Source organism: Lynx rufus, unplaced genomic scaffold (assembly GCF_022079265.1).
Source record: "Lynx rufus isolate CCGP_SWC_20201006 ecotype Redwood Valley unplaced genomic scaffold, mLynRuf1.p SCAF_9, whole genome shotgun sequence".
NCBI classification, from domain to species: domain Eukaryota; kingdom Metazoa; phylum Chordata; class Mammalia; order Carnivora; family Felidae; genus Lynx; species Lynx rufus.
In genome coordinates this window covers 11,811,285-11,827,154 of record NW_025814897.1, presented here as the reverse complement: position 1 = coordinate 11,827,154, position 15,870 = coordinate 11,811,285, and the positions used below count along the sequence as shown (strand labels likewise).

Here is a 15,870-nt window from a genome sequence, read left to right as displayed (position 1 = left end):
GAGCGGGGTCTCCGTTTTGCAAGCAATCCCGCATGCCTCTGAGCTTGGGGAAGTGACCTCTCTGCGGACACTGGGAGTGAGCACCTTTAGTTATTCTTCTGCAAGAATCGTGGACTCTTTAGACTGAGTAGGGGAGTGGGGGTGGGGGGTGTAGATGGCAGTGAGAGGAACAGGGGCAGGGTGCTTTCACCCGACAGACAGGTTTATGGGTAAGCTTGAGGCTCTTCCTCGAGGACTTGCACAAATGTCTGAGGAAGACCTGAGGTGGGTAATGAGGCTGAGGGCCTGCCAGTGGAGGTGGGACAAGCAAAGGCACCCAGGTCGTTGTGAAGGGGACTTTATTTGTAGCCACAACTTGGGTAGCTCGGCTGACATTTGGGTTCCATTTTGAAGGATTTATAATGTGATTTTGCATATGGTGGAAGTGGAAGACAATGCTGAGAAGCTGATAATTCTGTCCACGTACATGCCCACATTGGGTATATCTTAGGCACAGCCATTCTGGGATAATCAATTTGCCCTGGTTTGCCTGGGACTCTCCTAGCTTTAGCACTGAAAGTGCCCAGTCCTGGGCAAACCAGAATAGTTGTTCACCCAACTACTCATTCACACTATTTCTTAACTTCACGCTGAGAACACAGAGCTGACCGCTCACAGCCCCATAATGTAGCAGAAACAACAGTATGTCTTCCTCTGGGATATTAAGAATCCTCAAAACTGGGGCACCTGGGTGGCTCAGTCGGTTAAGCGTCCGACTTCAGCTCAGGTCATGATCTTGAAAGAGCAGACCTAGGCCGGCTGACTAGTGACTATGTCCCCGACATGGCCGCAGAAAGAAGTTCCTGCTCAAACCTCAGACCACGCATCCCCCCCTTGAGTAACTTATGTTTTCTAAGAAAGCAGGCTACCGATTGATGCATTCCTCCGAAGTCTGAGGAGGGAGGAAGGGGAGTGTGAGAGGCGTGGAAAGTGTGAGAAGAGGGAGGGCTTCTCTCAGGTAGGGGCCAGAGGCAGGAGCCCTCAACCCTGTCCAGGCTTAGAATGACCTGAGAGCATTTTAATAACTGACCCCTCCCCAAACCAATTAAATCAGAGTCTCTGGGGATGGTGTTTGGTGCTAGGTATTTATATAGCACAGCAAGGCTGACAGCCAATGGTTAATAGGTGACCAGTGAGAAACGTTCTGTATACACTGAGGCCAAACATGTTAAACAACCTCAGACACAGTGGTTCTTAAACTTCAGGTGCATCAGAATCTCCTGGAAGACTTGTTCAAACACGGATTGCTGAGCCCCACCCCCAGAGTTTCTGATTCAGTGGGTCTGTGACCACCAGGCCCAATATTTGCATTTTTAACAAGTTCCAGGTGACGCTGATAATTGCTGATCTGGGACCACACTTTGGCAGCCAATCGGCTGAGGCCACGACCCTTCCCCAGCCAATCGGCTAAGGCCATGATCCCTATAAAACCTTTGTGCTTTTGAAACCCGCTCTCTCTCTCTCCTGTGTCTCACCACTGCGTCAGTGCAGGTAGGGGATTGAGCTCGACCTATCTTGAATAAAGGCTCTTTGCTTTTGCATCGGACTCGGCTCCCTGCTGGTCTTTGGGGATCACGAATTCTGGGCATAACAATCTCATGTTTCGTGGGTTCCAGCCCCACATCGGGCTCTGCACTGACAATCTGGAGTCTGCTTAGGATTCTCTCTGCCCCTCCCTAGCTCGTGCACTCTCTTTCCTTCAAAATAAATAAACTTAAAAAAAAAAAAAGGAATCTACAAAATCACGAAGATATATTGTGAAGCTCCCCTTCAAATTGTGTGCCAGAGGCAGAAAATGAACACAAACAAGGAAGCTTCCTATCTTAAGAGGCTATCCTGGGCCAATAATTCATTTTCATTTGCCAAGGCATATTCTCTAGCATTTCTATTTATATCTGCAGTGGCTATTCACACTAGATTTTCTATGATGGAGCCAATTTTGCAATATATTTTCCTTAGTAATGAATCAAGTACATAATTAATGTTATGAGTTTAAAAGCATATTGTACAAGTAAAATCTAAGTCAGAAACATGTTTGCTAGAAAACTATGCCTTGATTTTTCATTCTCAAATTAGGATCACTATATCACCATGATAGTCAAATCCTTATCAAGTTGGGACAGCGACTACCACCCCCAAATGAGGAAAATATATAGAAGGTGGTAAAGAATAAGGAAGGGAAAGGGTTCTACTGACATTCCTTTATTCCGGACATTCCTTGGCAGAAGCAGGTCCTAGATGAACAGGTTCCTAGGTCTTGGTGTTAGATAGAAGGAGTCATTGGACTCATTTGCTGGGGCACAGAACGGCGGGGCTCTAGGGCCAGCCATCTGGAGAGAGGGCACGTCTTCTTTTCCCAGACAGGCTGAGAAGATGAGGAGTAACCCACCAAGGGCAAGGAAAACACCAGCAGCCCAGCCCAGGTAGAGGGCATCTCCAAACTCCCAGCGAGGCACAATCTCAGGGATGCTGTTATCCCAGAAGTCTTGGATCGTGGCGTAGGCTACCCAGGAGACTGGAAAGAGGGTAGTGGCTGAAGCAGATGTTTCCAAAGTCCCTCCCAGGAGGCAGAGCCGCCTCTTAAATACCCATCTGATCCTGTGAAACTGGAAGCATTCGGACCCACAGCCAGAGAGCAGGAGCCCCAGTAGCCCCAGCCCGTGGGAGGCTACCATGAGGATTCGGGATACCTGGAGCTCCTGGGGCAGAGACAAGAAGGACTCAAAGGCCTTGCACACGGCAACTTCCTCCTGATTCACGCAGACCTCCCAAAGCCCCATGATCCAGGTCTCCATTTCGTTCAGTTCCAGATTGAGAGTCTTCCACTGGGGCAGGATGGTGGTGACACATGAGCAGACCCAGCCGAAGAGGGAGAGGAGCAGTCCCCCAAGCTGGGCTTTCCCGTGGAAACTCCAGGCCATGGTTGCTCCCACCACGGAGCAAGAAAGTGAGGACAGGCGGCTGGGTGACCGGTGAGCAGGCAGCACTTTGGGGGAGACCCAGTGGAAGGCCTTTCACATTCGGAGAGGGCTCTTGTTTCAGTTTTTAGGCAGCAGCTGAGGCAGGTGCCAGGAGCTTGGCAACACTGGGTTTAGGGGTGTGTCCAAGATGGGATGTGGGCGTGGGTCCTGGGGGAGGGTCCCATGAGAGGCAAAGAAAAGCTAGAGAGTAAGCCATCAGTATCGATTTGATGAGTAAATTCATAAACCTGAAGTTAAAATCACTCCCCAGTTCCGAGAGGATGAGAATGGTGTTTTGGGAATATACACTGATAAGATCTTTCTGGAGGGCAACATGACTTCACATTCCATACTTTTTTTTTTTTTTTTTTTGAGAGTGAGAGAGAGCACAAGTGAAAGAAGGGGCAGAGTGAGAGAGACAGAGAGAAAGAGAGATGGAGAGAGAGACACACACACACAGAGAGACAGAGAGACAGGGAAGCAAGGCTCACTCAAAGCAGGGCTGGAGCTCACCCGAACTCATGAACCATGAGATTGTGAACCATGAGATCATGACCTGAGGTGAAGTCAGATGCTTAAAGAATGAGCCACCCGGGCTCCCCGAATTTCATACTTTTAAATACACACATACTTTGACGCAGCACCTTACCTTCAGGAACTCACCCCAATTTATTGCGAATATATACAAAGATTTATGAAAATGTCCATTGAAATATTATTAATGATTGCACACTTTGGTTAGTACTAGGTAGCCATTTGAAAGTGATGTAGAAGAAACTTCAATGACACGAAAAATATTTTTGATTCGTTAAGTGAGACCAGCAAGTGACCAGTTTTTATTTCCCTATTTGTGCTTGTCTATGTACTTTATACATTTGATAAGTTTACCATTTAATATTTTTGTAAGCAGAAAAAAAATAGAAAATGCCCCATTCAATGAACCTATCCAGACCCAGAATATACCAGGAGGGAAGCGCTCTCTCCCCATTCTCCTACTGCTGAAGGACAGCAGCTATAATGAGTGGTGGTCATACCAGCTTCCATACTCCTATTTGCTGCTGCAAAGAGGCATGTTTGGACGGGAAAGGAGATAATTTGCATTTACTGAGAATGGCTACATGCCAGACTTCTGACTAGATACTTTATCCTTATTTAATTTTCACACCGCCACTGCGAGATACATGGTGGGTAACTTGCCAAGGTCCCCCAGCTGGTAAACAACAGGTCCAGCTCCTGAGCCAGGGGACTCAGACTGTGACACTCCATGTTTCTGTCTCCAGGCTACAACAGCGATTCCTCCCTCAATGTGCACACACACTGGTGACACAACATGTGGGGTAGGGGGTTAATCTTTATGGCAACACACAGAAGAAAATTGGGATTTTTTTTAAAAGTGTATTTATTTATTTTGAGAGAGACAGAGTGAGCGGGGGAGGGGCAGAGAGGGAGAGAGAGAGAATCCCAAGCAGGCTCCATGCTGTCAGTACAGAGCCCGGTGAGGGACTCGAACCCACGAACCATGATATCATGACATGAGCCCAAACCAAGAGACAGACGCTTAACTCACTAAGCCACCTAGATGCCCCAAAATTGGGATTTCTTATAACGAAGACATAAATGTTGACCAATGTATTTCCCTATTCATATTTTAACCTCCTGATTGCCCTGTGGTGCAATCAGGAAGCAGGAGTGTTGGTGGGGGGGGGGGGATGGGGGGAGTGAGGATGAGGATCTAAGGAAACACCACCTTGACATTATCCGAATGATGTCTCAATACAGCCTGATCAGATTACCAGTGGTGTGGGGGCGGAGGGAGGTGAAGGCTCTTGAAGGCTCTCTTTTTCTTTCGTGTTTTATTATAGAAAATTTCAAACACATACACAAGTAGAGCAAATGGGTAAAGAAATTTCATGTCCTACCACCCAGCTTCAGAAATGATCCCCACATGCCAATCTTTCTGCATCCACCATTCACATCCCTCCCTTCACACTATTTTGAAGCAAATGGGGTGCTTTTATAACAACCACATGTTCTAACCAACACAATGGCAAAATATTATGGATCCCTGGAAATGCTGCCTGCTTGTGCTGTGTTCATCCAGATTGGTGTCTGATGTTTTGACTCTTGAAAACAGGCATGTCACATGTGTATGAGCTCAGGACGGATTCTCTCAGATACTGCTCCTTATTTCCTTGCCTTTTCTTCAGAGCCCTTTCTTGACCATTTGTGGCCATCTGTGAGTTGGAAGACATGTAAACCATGATAAGTGTGAACCAGGTAGGAGGTCAGGTTGGTGAGGGAAAACAGAACCCATTCATGTTATTGATTTCTTTTTACTTATTCAAATATTCATTCATGCCCACATGCACGGACTGTGTGTAGCAATCCCACTCCATCCCCTATGTTCTTTCTTCTCCTTCCTCAACCTAACTCTGGGTCTTCCCAGAAAACTCGAGGAACACTGTGCCACTAATCCAGTGGTCTCTCTGCCAGATACAGGTGGAGCCTTGCAGTGGCATTTGTGGGTATGACCCATGGATTAGTTAACCGGAGAAGATCTCAGATGCTCAACCTCAAAGTGGCCCCTCCTTCCATTCTCAGTTCAGATTCCTCCTTACTGTGAAACTTTTCCGGTTCAATTAGAGCCTGGGTGCTCCTCCTCCAACATTTCCTCTGCCCTCTGTACCTTAGCTTCAGGGCCTGTTACTTGCCCATGCCCCTTCTAAGGCCTGTACCGAATTTTGTATTTATTTTATATTCTTTTCCTTAAAAGGCCCTCCCCCTCCCAGCAACTGATAAGATTTAGGCCCCACAAAATCTGGATCAATCTCTCATTTACCTTCAAGATAGCAATGATAATATTTCCTGGGATTCTGGATTCCCAGCCTAGTCCATTGTCTGTCATACAGTAGTTACTCAATAAATATATAATACAAGTTTTCAGGAAGGTCATCTGCAGGTCCTTCTTTCTCACTGGACCTTTCTAGTAACAGCATTTAGAATTAAAGTGAGGCTGACAGGTCTACTGAACAGAAGCTGATCTGGTTTTCTAGAGAGAGATGCCTTCCCAGTATGTTAGGCTGTCCTTTGTACTTCCTGTCTCAACCCCAGTTTCCTGTCCTTTGCTCATGTCACAGGAAGCCGCCCTAGCCTCACTGGGATAAGCGGGTTGTCCTACAGACACTTAAAATATAGACACTTAAAATTGACAAGGACCTTAATTAACATCAGCATCTACTTGAGGTCAACCCTCACAAGATACCTTTTTAAAAAATTAAACATGACATTTTAACTAAAGCAGTACATGTTTATTACAGAAAGACAGGAAAACATAGAGAAGAGAATAAATCCCGTAAGTCTGCTACTAATATGGTGTATGTTCTTTACCTCTGTATATGTATCTGTATCTACTTATTTTAAAAAACAATCATAGTGTACATAGTATATTGTGAACATCTTTCAGTATGTAACAGTAAATAATGAAACAATTTTTTAAAAATTGTTCATCAAGTTGATTTATTAACCTCTGATAGAAAGTGTTAACAGGCGCCTAGGTGGCTCTGTCCCTTAAGCGTCTGACTTAAGCTCAGGTCATGATCTCATGGTTCATAAGTTTGAGCCCTGCATCGGGCTTCATGCAAACAGCACAGAGGCTGCTTGGGAGTCTCTCTCTCCCTCTCTCTCTCTGCCCCTCCCTCTCTCAAAATAAATACACTTTAAAGAAAAAAAGTGTTAAGTATCTTGTTCTAGTCCACACAGTACTAACGTTATTTATACTTAGGTAATATAAATAATACAAACAATATAAATACGTAATGTATTATTACATAGATGTAACACATATTTGCTACATGACATAGTATATATGTAATATATGAACAAAGATCTATATGATGTAATATATGTACATAGATTGCATTGTAAACTGTGCAACATAAAAAGAGTGCTATTTAGGGATGCCTGGTGGCTCAGTCAGTTAAGTCTCTAACTTCCGCTCAGGTCATGATCTCATGTTCATGGGTTCGAGCCCCTCGACGGGCTCTGTGTTCAGAGCCTGGAGGCTGCTTCGGATTCTGTCTCCCTCTCTCTCTGGCCCTCCCCCTGTTCGCACGCTTTCTGTCAAAAATAAATACATAAAAAATATATATACATATATATAGTGCAATTTAGTCAGACTTTTAGTTATGAGGTGACGCCACTTCGTTTGCACAACTCCAGAGGGCACTACTCACATAGACTCTGATGGCCGCTGTAGCCCTCGAAAGTGAATATTCAACGAAAAAAGATCAAGATGGGTTCGTCCGGTATTCCAGCTCGCTAAGTGTCACAGGTAAGCGTTTTGAAGTTGAGAAAGGTTCATTTAGGGCTGATTTTTAAGTAAAAACCCTTCATTTCGTCTAGCGAAAAACAGGCGGGAAGAGACAAGCTGTTTGAAAATAGCTAGGGAGGGAAACGCGTCTCCCCTGGTTTGCCAGCTACGGAACACCGTGGAAGTTCCTCGCTAGGACAGTCGCGGTGCCTGCTGGGAGTTGTAGTGCGGCCTCGCCTTCCCAGCGGCGGCCTGAGCCTCGCGAGACTCAGTTTCCCGGCAGGCCGCGCGCCAACGCCGCCGGCGGCGGGACTGGGACTGCCGCGCTGGCCACGGGAGAGTGACCCCGTCAGCGTTGGTTCCAGTCGTGGCGATGGCTTCGTTCGTGACGGAGGTTCTGGCACACTCGGGGAGGCTGGAGAAGGAGGATCTGGGCACTCGGATCAGCCGCCTGACCCGGCGGGTGGAGGAGATTAAGGTGAAGGAGGGCCTGGCACCCGGGGACCGACTGAAAAGGAACCCGGCTCTGTTTGTGGAGGGACCGGGAAAGGAATGGGGGCTGAGGGCAGACGGAGTGGGTGTGAGCAGAGTCAGGTGGGGAGGCTGAGTGAGAAGAATGCGAAGTGGGAAGGCTGGAAGTATTTGAGTTGAGGAGAGGGCTCGGAGGCGAGCCCGGACAGGGGCTGGGGACTGGGGGGGGGGGCGGGGAGGCTTGAAGGGAAGAAGGAGACGGTGGCTGGGGAGTGGGGTTAGGTTGGGGAGGGTTGGGGTGGGGTCGGGGGATTTGGAGGAAGACTGAGGAGACCAGCAGGAGAGGTGGGACTGCAAGCCCCGAGGTGTCTAGGGAGGGAGCTTGTGAGAGAGAGAGAAATGCAGGCAGGACTCCCTAGGGCATTTCCTCCACCCATTCCTTTTTGTACGATTTGTTGATGAATAAAATAGCTTTGGGAGAATCGTACCTTTCTCCTCTCTGAAATTTCTGTTGTTCAAATCTGTTAACATGTTTATTAAACTCTGTTCTTCACCCCCAAGTGCTTTGAGGCTGTCCTCAGTGTTACAAAACTTGTAAAGAGCACTTTAGTGGACCCTGCTGTCTTGAGATTGATACACACACAAAAAGCACGCAGCCATCCACAGTTTTCACTTGGTATTGCTGTCCTTACCTTGCCAGTATTCACCCACATCTCTGTTGGATTCATTTAAAATTATGTGCACCCGCATGAAGTCTGAATTTAAGGGAGCAGGTTTGGCACCGTATCATAAAGGCACAAGAAGTAGGTCTTCCTAACAACCCTTGATGTTATGAAAATAGTTTCCTGAAATCAGTAAGTATTCAGGTTACTGGCATCTCTTCTTTTACAGGGCTGTAGCGTTTTTCACCACTTTTTATATGGTGGAAAGACTATTAAGCTACCTTAGCATGGCACTCAAGGCTCCTACCGTTCTGGATCTAACTCTCCTTTCACCAGGTTTCCTTTACCAACTTGAATCTTCAGCCAACTGACAATTACTTTCTGTGCTCCAAGCAGACCCAATATTTTTCTGGGTTCCCAATTTTGTTTACGTTGTCATTTCTCCATCTTTGCTTGTAGTATTCTACCCATTTTTTATGTTCCATCTCAAATGCAGTTTTCTGCATGAAAAATATCCCCATTTTGCTCCAGCAGAAGCGACCTCTTTCTCATTTGTGTTTCTGGAGGACATTAACTTTGTTCCTTAATTACATTTTTGTATTCTGGTTACATAAGTGTATAGTATTTTTCCTACTTAAAAATAAGTTATTTGTAAGCAGGCATAATTTACCCTGGTATCTTCCAAAGCATTCAGTGCAAAGTATTCAGTAATTTGTTTATTGATGAAACTCAAATTAAGTTAGACTTCTAAGATCAGGCCTTAAAGTTTTATAAGCAAGAAGATAGAAATTCATAAATTGAAGTATACAGATTGTGAATTTAATTTGTCTATTTGCTTTTCTGTTGGCTGTATGGTTAAAATTGCTGGCTATAGTCTGAGCTAATCTAGTTCAATATGAAAACTGGCTCCCCCTTTTCTTTTTTAGCATTTGTACAGCTTTTGGGCTCTGGCGGAATTTGGTGATTTTTGTCTTCTTGCATCTAATAATGTTATAGGATCCTTAAGGGTGAGAGAAATGTGATTTTCTTTTCTTTTTTTTCTTTTTTCTTTTTTTAATTTAATTTTTTATTTTTAAAAATTTACATCCAAATTAGCATCTAGTGCAACAATGATTTCAGGAGTAGATTCCTTAGTGCCCCTTACCCATTTAGCCCATCCCCTCCCACAACCCCTCCCGTAACCCTCAGTTTGTTCTCCATATTTATGAGTCTCTTCTCTTTTGTTCCTCTCCCTGTTTTTATATTATTTTTGTTTCCCTTCCCTTATGTTCATCTGTTTTGTCTCGTAAAGTCTTCATATGAGTGAAGTCATGATTTTTGTCTTTCTCTGACTAATTTCACTTAGCATAATACCTTCCAGTTTCATCTACATAGTTGCAAATGGCAAGATTTCATTCTTTTTGATTGCCGAGTAATACTCCATTGTATGTATATACCACATCTTCTTTATCCACTCCTCCATCGATGGACATTTTGGCTCTTTCCATACTTTGGCTATTGTGGATAGTGCTGCTATAAACATGGGAGGGCCTGTGTCCCTTCAAAACAGCACACATGTATCCCTTGGATAAATGCCTAGTAGTGCAATTGCTGGGTCATAAGGTAGTTCTATTTTTAGTTTTTTGAGGAACCTCCATCCTGTTTTCCAGAGTGGCTGCACCAGCTTGCATTCCCACCAAGAATGCAAAAGAGATCCTCTTTCTCCACATCCTCGCCAACATCTGTTGTTGCCTGAGTTGTTCATGTTAGCCATTCTGACAGGTGTAAGGTGGTATCTCATTGTGGTTTTGGTTTGTATTTCCCTGATGATGAGTGATGTTGAGCATGTTTTCATGTGTCAGTTGGCCATCTGGATGTCTTCTTTGGAGAAGTGTCTATTCATGTCTTTTGCCCATTTCTTCACTGGATGATTTGTTTTTTGGGTGTTGAGTTTGATAAGTTCTTTATAGATTTTGGATACTAACCCTTTATCTGATATGTTGTTTGCAAATATCTTCTCCCATTCTGTCGGTTGCCTTTAGTTTTGCTGATTGTTTCCTTCGCTGTACAGAAGCATTTTATTTTGATGAGGTCCCAATAGTTCATTTTTGCTTTTGTTTCCCTTGCCTCCCGAGGTGTGTTGAGTAAGAAGTTGCTGCAGCCAAGATCAAAGAGGTTTTTGCCTGCTTTCTCCTTGAGGATTTTGATGGCTTCCTATCTTACATTGAGATCTTTCATCCATTCTGAGTTTATTTTTGTGTATAGTGTAAGAAAGTGGTCCAGGTTCATTCTTCTGCCTGTCACTGTCCAGTTTTCCCAGCACGACTTGCTAAAGAGACTATCTTTATTCCACTGGATATTCTTTCCTGCTTTGTCAAAGATTAGTTGGCCATACGTTTGTGGGTTCATTTCTGGGTTCTCTATTGTGTTTCATTGATCAGAGTGTCTGTTCCTGTGCCAGTACCATACTGTCTTGATGATTACAGCTTTGTAGTATAGCTTGAAGTCTGGAATTGTGATGCCTCCTGCTTTGGTTTTCTTTTTCAAGATTGTTTTGGCTATTTGGGGTCTTTTCTGTTTCCATACAAATTTTAGGATTATTTGTTCTAGCTCTGTGAAGAGAAATGTGCTTTTCAAAGAAACCCATTGGCTGGGAGGAAAAGTGTGGGTAACTGGCAAGAAGGCTCCAACATGGAGGATTCCTTATGGAAGATGAGCTGTATATTTTTAATAGAGTTCTCGACTCATCTCAGTGTAATTCTTCTGTCTTATTTTATAGGGTGAGGTGTGCACTATGATCAGCAAGAAGTATAGTGAATTCCTGCCTAGCATGCAAAGTGCACAGGACCTGGTTACCCAAGTGGATAAGCTATCTGAGGACATTGACTTGCTGAAATCTAGGATAGAGAGTGAGGTAAGAATGGTTTGTTATATTGGTTAGGTTTGTAGGCTGGTAGTTCAGCTTCCTGATTCCTAAGACAATTCAGTTCTGTGTATAAGTTTTCAAGACCTCACTTTTCTTATTGGTAAATGGAAGTGGCATTAAATAATTTTAGGGTAACTGCCAATTTTAAAATAGAAATATTGTCCAAAACTATAATTTAAATGATTTTCATAGTAAAAATTTAAAGCTATAATAATAATGTCTTGCATTCGAATAGCATTTTATAAATTAAAAAAATAATCTCAGAATTTTATTGTCTTCAGAATAAAATAAAAACAGATAAAGCTTAGAACTGGGTCATTTGGCCTTTTCTCTTGTCTCCTCTTAGTTTAAAATGTTTCTGTCTCTTTTTTAATTAAAAAAATTTTTTTTTTTATTTTAGAGAGAGAGTGCATGCACGCGTGGGCGGGGGAGAGGGGCAGAAGGAGAGGGAGAAAGAGAATCCCAAGCAGGCTCCACACTCAGCGTGTAGCCCAACATGGGGCTCAGTCCCATGACCTACACAGTGCAATGACCCTCACTCAGGTCACAATTGTGACCTGAGCTGAAATCAAGAGTCTGATGGTCATCCGACTGAGCTACCCAGGCTTGATTTGCCAATTACAAGCACTGTGCTTCCTGTCATAAAGCCACTCTCTGGATGCAGAGAGAATCCTTGCCCATCTCGTACTGTATCACTGTGTAGGGCCAGTACTTGCTGTGTTTCTTCTGGATGGTCTGGTGGGTTTAGAAATGCTTATCACGTTTGCCGGAGTGCTGCCATCACAAAAAGAAGTCAGACAGTCTGCAAACAAAAATAGCCACTTTATAATTTTAAAAACGTTTTTTCACCTATGTTATTTCACCAGAATTTTTTCCCTGTATTTTACTTTTAGGAAACATAATCATTTGAGGGAAGGAAAGCTGACCCTAGAGGTTTAAACAGGTGTATTCTTCGAGGCCTTCTATATCTATTGCCAAATTCTTGGGCAGGGCTCATTGATACCCCAAATCAAGTTGGTGAAGCATTTTCAGGGTCCTCAAGGAAAGATACCCAAGTCTTTTCTCTATGTGATAATTACTAAAGAAGGAAAATGAGCAGAAGCGTTTTTCAAAAGTTCTGTAGAAAATTTTATTCACAAATGGGGAAACCGCTGGTTACCTGGAAAATCGATCGCCAGTTCATCGACCATGATGATTAGAGGTTTTAATAAACATAAATCTGTTACTTTACAACTCTGTCACAGTTCAAATCATATTTTCAAGGTGTATTTATAATTAGTTGATTGTTTGATCAGCGTGTCAGTGGTGCAGTCTTAGATTGTACTACTAGACATACAGTGTCTGGAACAAGAGGGTCATGGCCTGTCTGTACCTTTTGCTGGCCATATTATGGGTGGTGAAATTTATTCATTTCTGGTTGTTATATTTTGAAAGGTGCCTGGTCTGAATGAGAAGGTCCATGCCTAAACATTGTATCATTGGAACAGTGAAAGAAACTAAGGGCATTTAGCCTTAGTAAGATTCAAATTTATGGCTGGAGAAGCGGAATTAGGTTGAACAGGTAGATATTAATAGAGATTTATTTAGCCATTTGGTATATTTATTGAGCCATCTGCTAGGTGTGAAATACTGTGGTAGCTGCTGGACAAGACAATTTTTTATTTCACAATGCGAATCTCATGCTTAATGTAGATGACTAAAGTAGTATGATACACATTAAGTAGAAATAATTCAGTCAGAGAGGGAAAATACAGCTCAGCTTGGCTTCTTGTAGGAAATAGTATCAGACCAAAACCTGAAGTGCTTGGTAGTTAGACAAAGAGGAAGGAGTGTTTCAGATGGATGTAGGAGATAGCATTGCAGAAGCATAGATGTAATGAGAGATGTTGCTTTTGGAGAGCTGTGGCAATTCCACGTGACTCATGTCTAGAGAGTGTGGTGGAAAGGGACACAAGATGAGACTAGAAAGGTAAGCAGGGACCTTGTATATCAGGTTAAGCGGTATGGAAATTATCTTGATGGCCCTGTGGAAGCCATGCCTCCATGGCTTTTAAGCAGAGTAGTGACATTGGATTTGAATTTTAGAAATCCCATTCTGCTGGCAATTTGAAGAAAGGACTTGAGGAAAATGAGACCGAGAAATGAGAAGGCAGTTAAAGCATAAGGAGGCAGTTAAACTAATCAGGGAAGAAAGGACAGTGGCCAGCTCTGAAGTCAGTGGCAGTGAGAATAGAGGAGAGGATGAGGATGAATCCTAGTGATGTTTAACAGGTAGGATCTTTGGGACATTAGGTGGGGAGTGAAAGATGGAGGGGTCAAGGATAGTGAAGAACCAGGTCATTGATGTGCCATTCACTGCAGTAGAGGGTCTAGAGAAGGAGTGGGTTTTTGTGGGGAGCCTTTGGGATATCCCAGCGGAGCTACACAGTTGGAGTGTATTAAAACAAAGGCTGGACTTCGAAAAGAAACGAAAAGAGAGAGACAGACAGACCTTGAAATGCATTTGCTCAAATGGCTCTTTACTTGCAGTAGTTTAGGCTAGCAGGCTGATCCTATACAGTCAAGAACTTTGAGGGGGTCTCAGATTTTAATCTACACACAAGTTAGCTAGTTAGCCTGCCACGATTTCATGGATGCTGTTAGAAGACATGAGACTCCTTGGATGGCAGATGGATAGTGTATTACTCAGAGCAGTGGGCCGGTTGAGCATTTTGTTCAGAGGTTAAGAGCAAAGAGAGGGCACGGAGGAGGCTCATGTGTTTTCCTGACTCAGACTTGGAAATGGTGCACATCACTTCTGCTTCGATTTCAGTAGTGAGATCTTAGACACATGGTCACACTCCACTGAGAGAAGCTAGAACGTATAGTCTCATTGGGTAGCCACGTGCTCCTACTGTGAGAGAATGGGAAAATGGATTTGCATGTCACCTGTCCATATACATGTTTGAAGGTTAGGAAAATGATATGGACTTGAGATAGTAGTCCTTAGAAATTGAAGCCATGGGAATGGATGAGATTGCCCAGAGAGAGTGTATAGAGCATGGTTTCTCAACCTCAGCCCAGTTGATATTTGGAGCTGGATAGTTGTTTGTTGTGGTGGGCTATCCTGTGCATTGTGGGGTATTTAGCAGTATCCCCTGCCTCTACTCACTAGATGCCAGTAGAATTCCTTCATTTGTTACGACCCAAAATGTCTCCAAATATTGTCAAATGTCCTCGAATGGGAGTGGGGCAAAAAAAATAAAAATAAAAAAAAGATTATTTTTTGAGAACCACTGGTTCAGAGTAGGAAGAGGGCCAGGGAGAAAGGAATATCAATATGTGTGAAGTAGTCAGAGGGCAAATGAAATGACCCAAAGAAAATGGCCAGAGAACTAGGAGGAAAGTCAGTGGAGAATAATTTCAGGGAATTAAGAGAAAGGAGTTAACTGTACTGATAGATAGTTAAACACTGATGACGTATGCTTTGGATTTAGCCACAAGGAGTTGATTGGTGTTTTGGACACTATTTTGCAATAGTTTTGATGGAAACCAGATCTCAGCGAGTTACAGAATGAACGATAAGTGAGAAACTAGACTGTGAGTATGGCTCACTTTTGAAAGAAGGTTGGTTTTATGAGAGGGAGGAGACAAATAAGGTAGCTACTGAGAAATATACGTGGTTGCTGAGGTAGAGGAAATTTTTTCTCAAAGAGGGGGGAGATTTCAGCATGTTTAAACCTGAAGGAAGGAGCCTTGCTCTAGTGGGTATTCAATCAGTGTATATTTTATAAATGAAGAATGAATTAGGAAGAAGTAAAGGTACAGAAGAGAGGAAATAATTAATAGTGCAAAGTCCCTGAAAAGGCAGGACAGGATGGGAGGTGGATTCTGATTTAACATAAAGTCCTTCTAATAGAGCTATCAGCTGTGGAATGAGTTGTCACTTGGCAACGGGGATACCGCTCTAGTCATCCAGGTAGATGAGCTCTCTGATGAAAAATACTGCTTAACTTAAGGATAGATGGTGACCTGAGCGTATTATGTTGCCGGGAATAGGTATTGCTGCAGAGGGTAATGGTTTGGACTAAGTGGATGCTTAAGATCTCTTCCTCATACATTCTGTGTTTTTTTTATTCCGCTCTTAACCAGCATTTAAATTTCAACGTGAATTATGTTCGCCTACGAAAGCTTATGAATTAGCTACAAACGTCTTGTTTCTTAGATACCGTATAGCCTGAAAGTACTTTTCTTTGATGTGGATTAGGTCCGCCGGGATCTTCATGTGTCAACTGCTGAATTTACAGATTTGAAGCAACAGTTGGAAAGAGACTCGGTAGTTCTGAATTTGCTTAAACAGCTGCAAGAGGTCAGTAAAACTCAACTCAAACTTCAGTGTTTCAGGGGCGAGAAAATTATTTGTTTTCAGTTGGTCTCATTTTTAAATGTGTATCCCCTGGTTCTAAGGTTTTTTTTCATATTTTAAAAACAAAAGCAGACAGACTTGAAATAATAGGATGTATAAAATGAAATACCTAATAACCA

The 15,870-nt window shown here is 43.3% G+C and overlaps 2 protein-coding genes across 2 annotated transcripts in view; one reads left to right on the top strand and one right to left on the bottom strand.

Annotated features, from left to right (window-relative positions):
• Nucleotides 1-2,246: 2,246 nt before the first annotated feature.
• On the bottom strand, nucleotides 2,247-3,383 carry CLDN25 (claudin 25). The gene has a single exon (XM_047072320.1). The coding sequence runs from the start codon at nucleotides 2,958-2,960 to the stop codon at nucleotides 2,274-2,276; it is 687 nt and encodes a 228-aa protein (XP_046928276.1). The 5' UTR covers nucleotides 2,961-3,383; the 3' UTR covers nucleotides 2,247-2,273.
• A 4,221-nt stretch (nucleotides 3,384-7,604) lies between these two features.
• The window catches only part of ZW10 (zw10 kinetochore protein), a 35,749-nt gene continuing 27,483 nt past the window's right edge, over nucleotides 7,605-15,870 (top strand). The window contains exons 1-3 of the mRNA XM_047071356.1: nucleotides 7,605-7,786; nucleotides 11,200-11,334; nucleotides 15,593-15,694. Of these exons, the coding sequence (XP_046927312.1) occupies nucleotides 7,682-7,786; nucleotides 11,200-11,334; nucleotides 15,593-15,694 (342 nt within the window). The 5' untranslated portion in view covers nucleotides 7,605-7,681. The remainder of the gene's footprint in view (nucleotides 7,787-11,199; nucleotides 11,335-15,592; nucleotides 15,695-15,870) is intronic.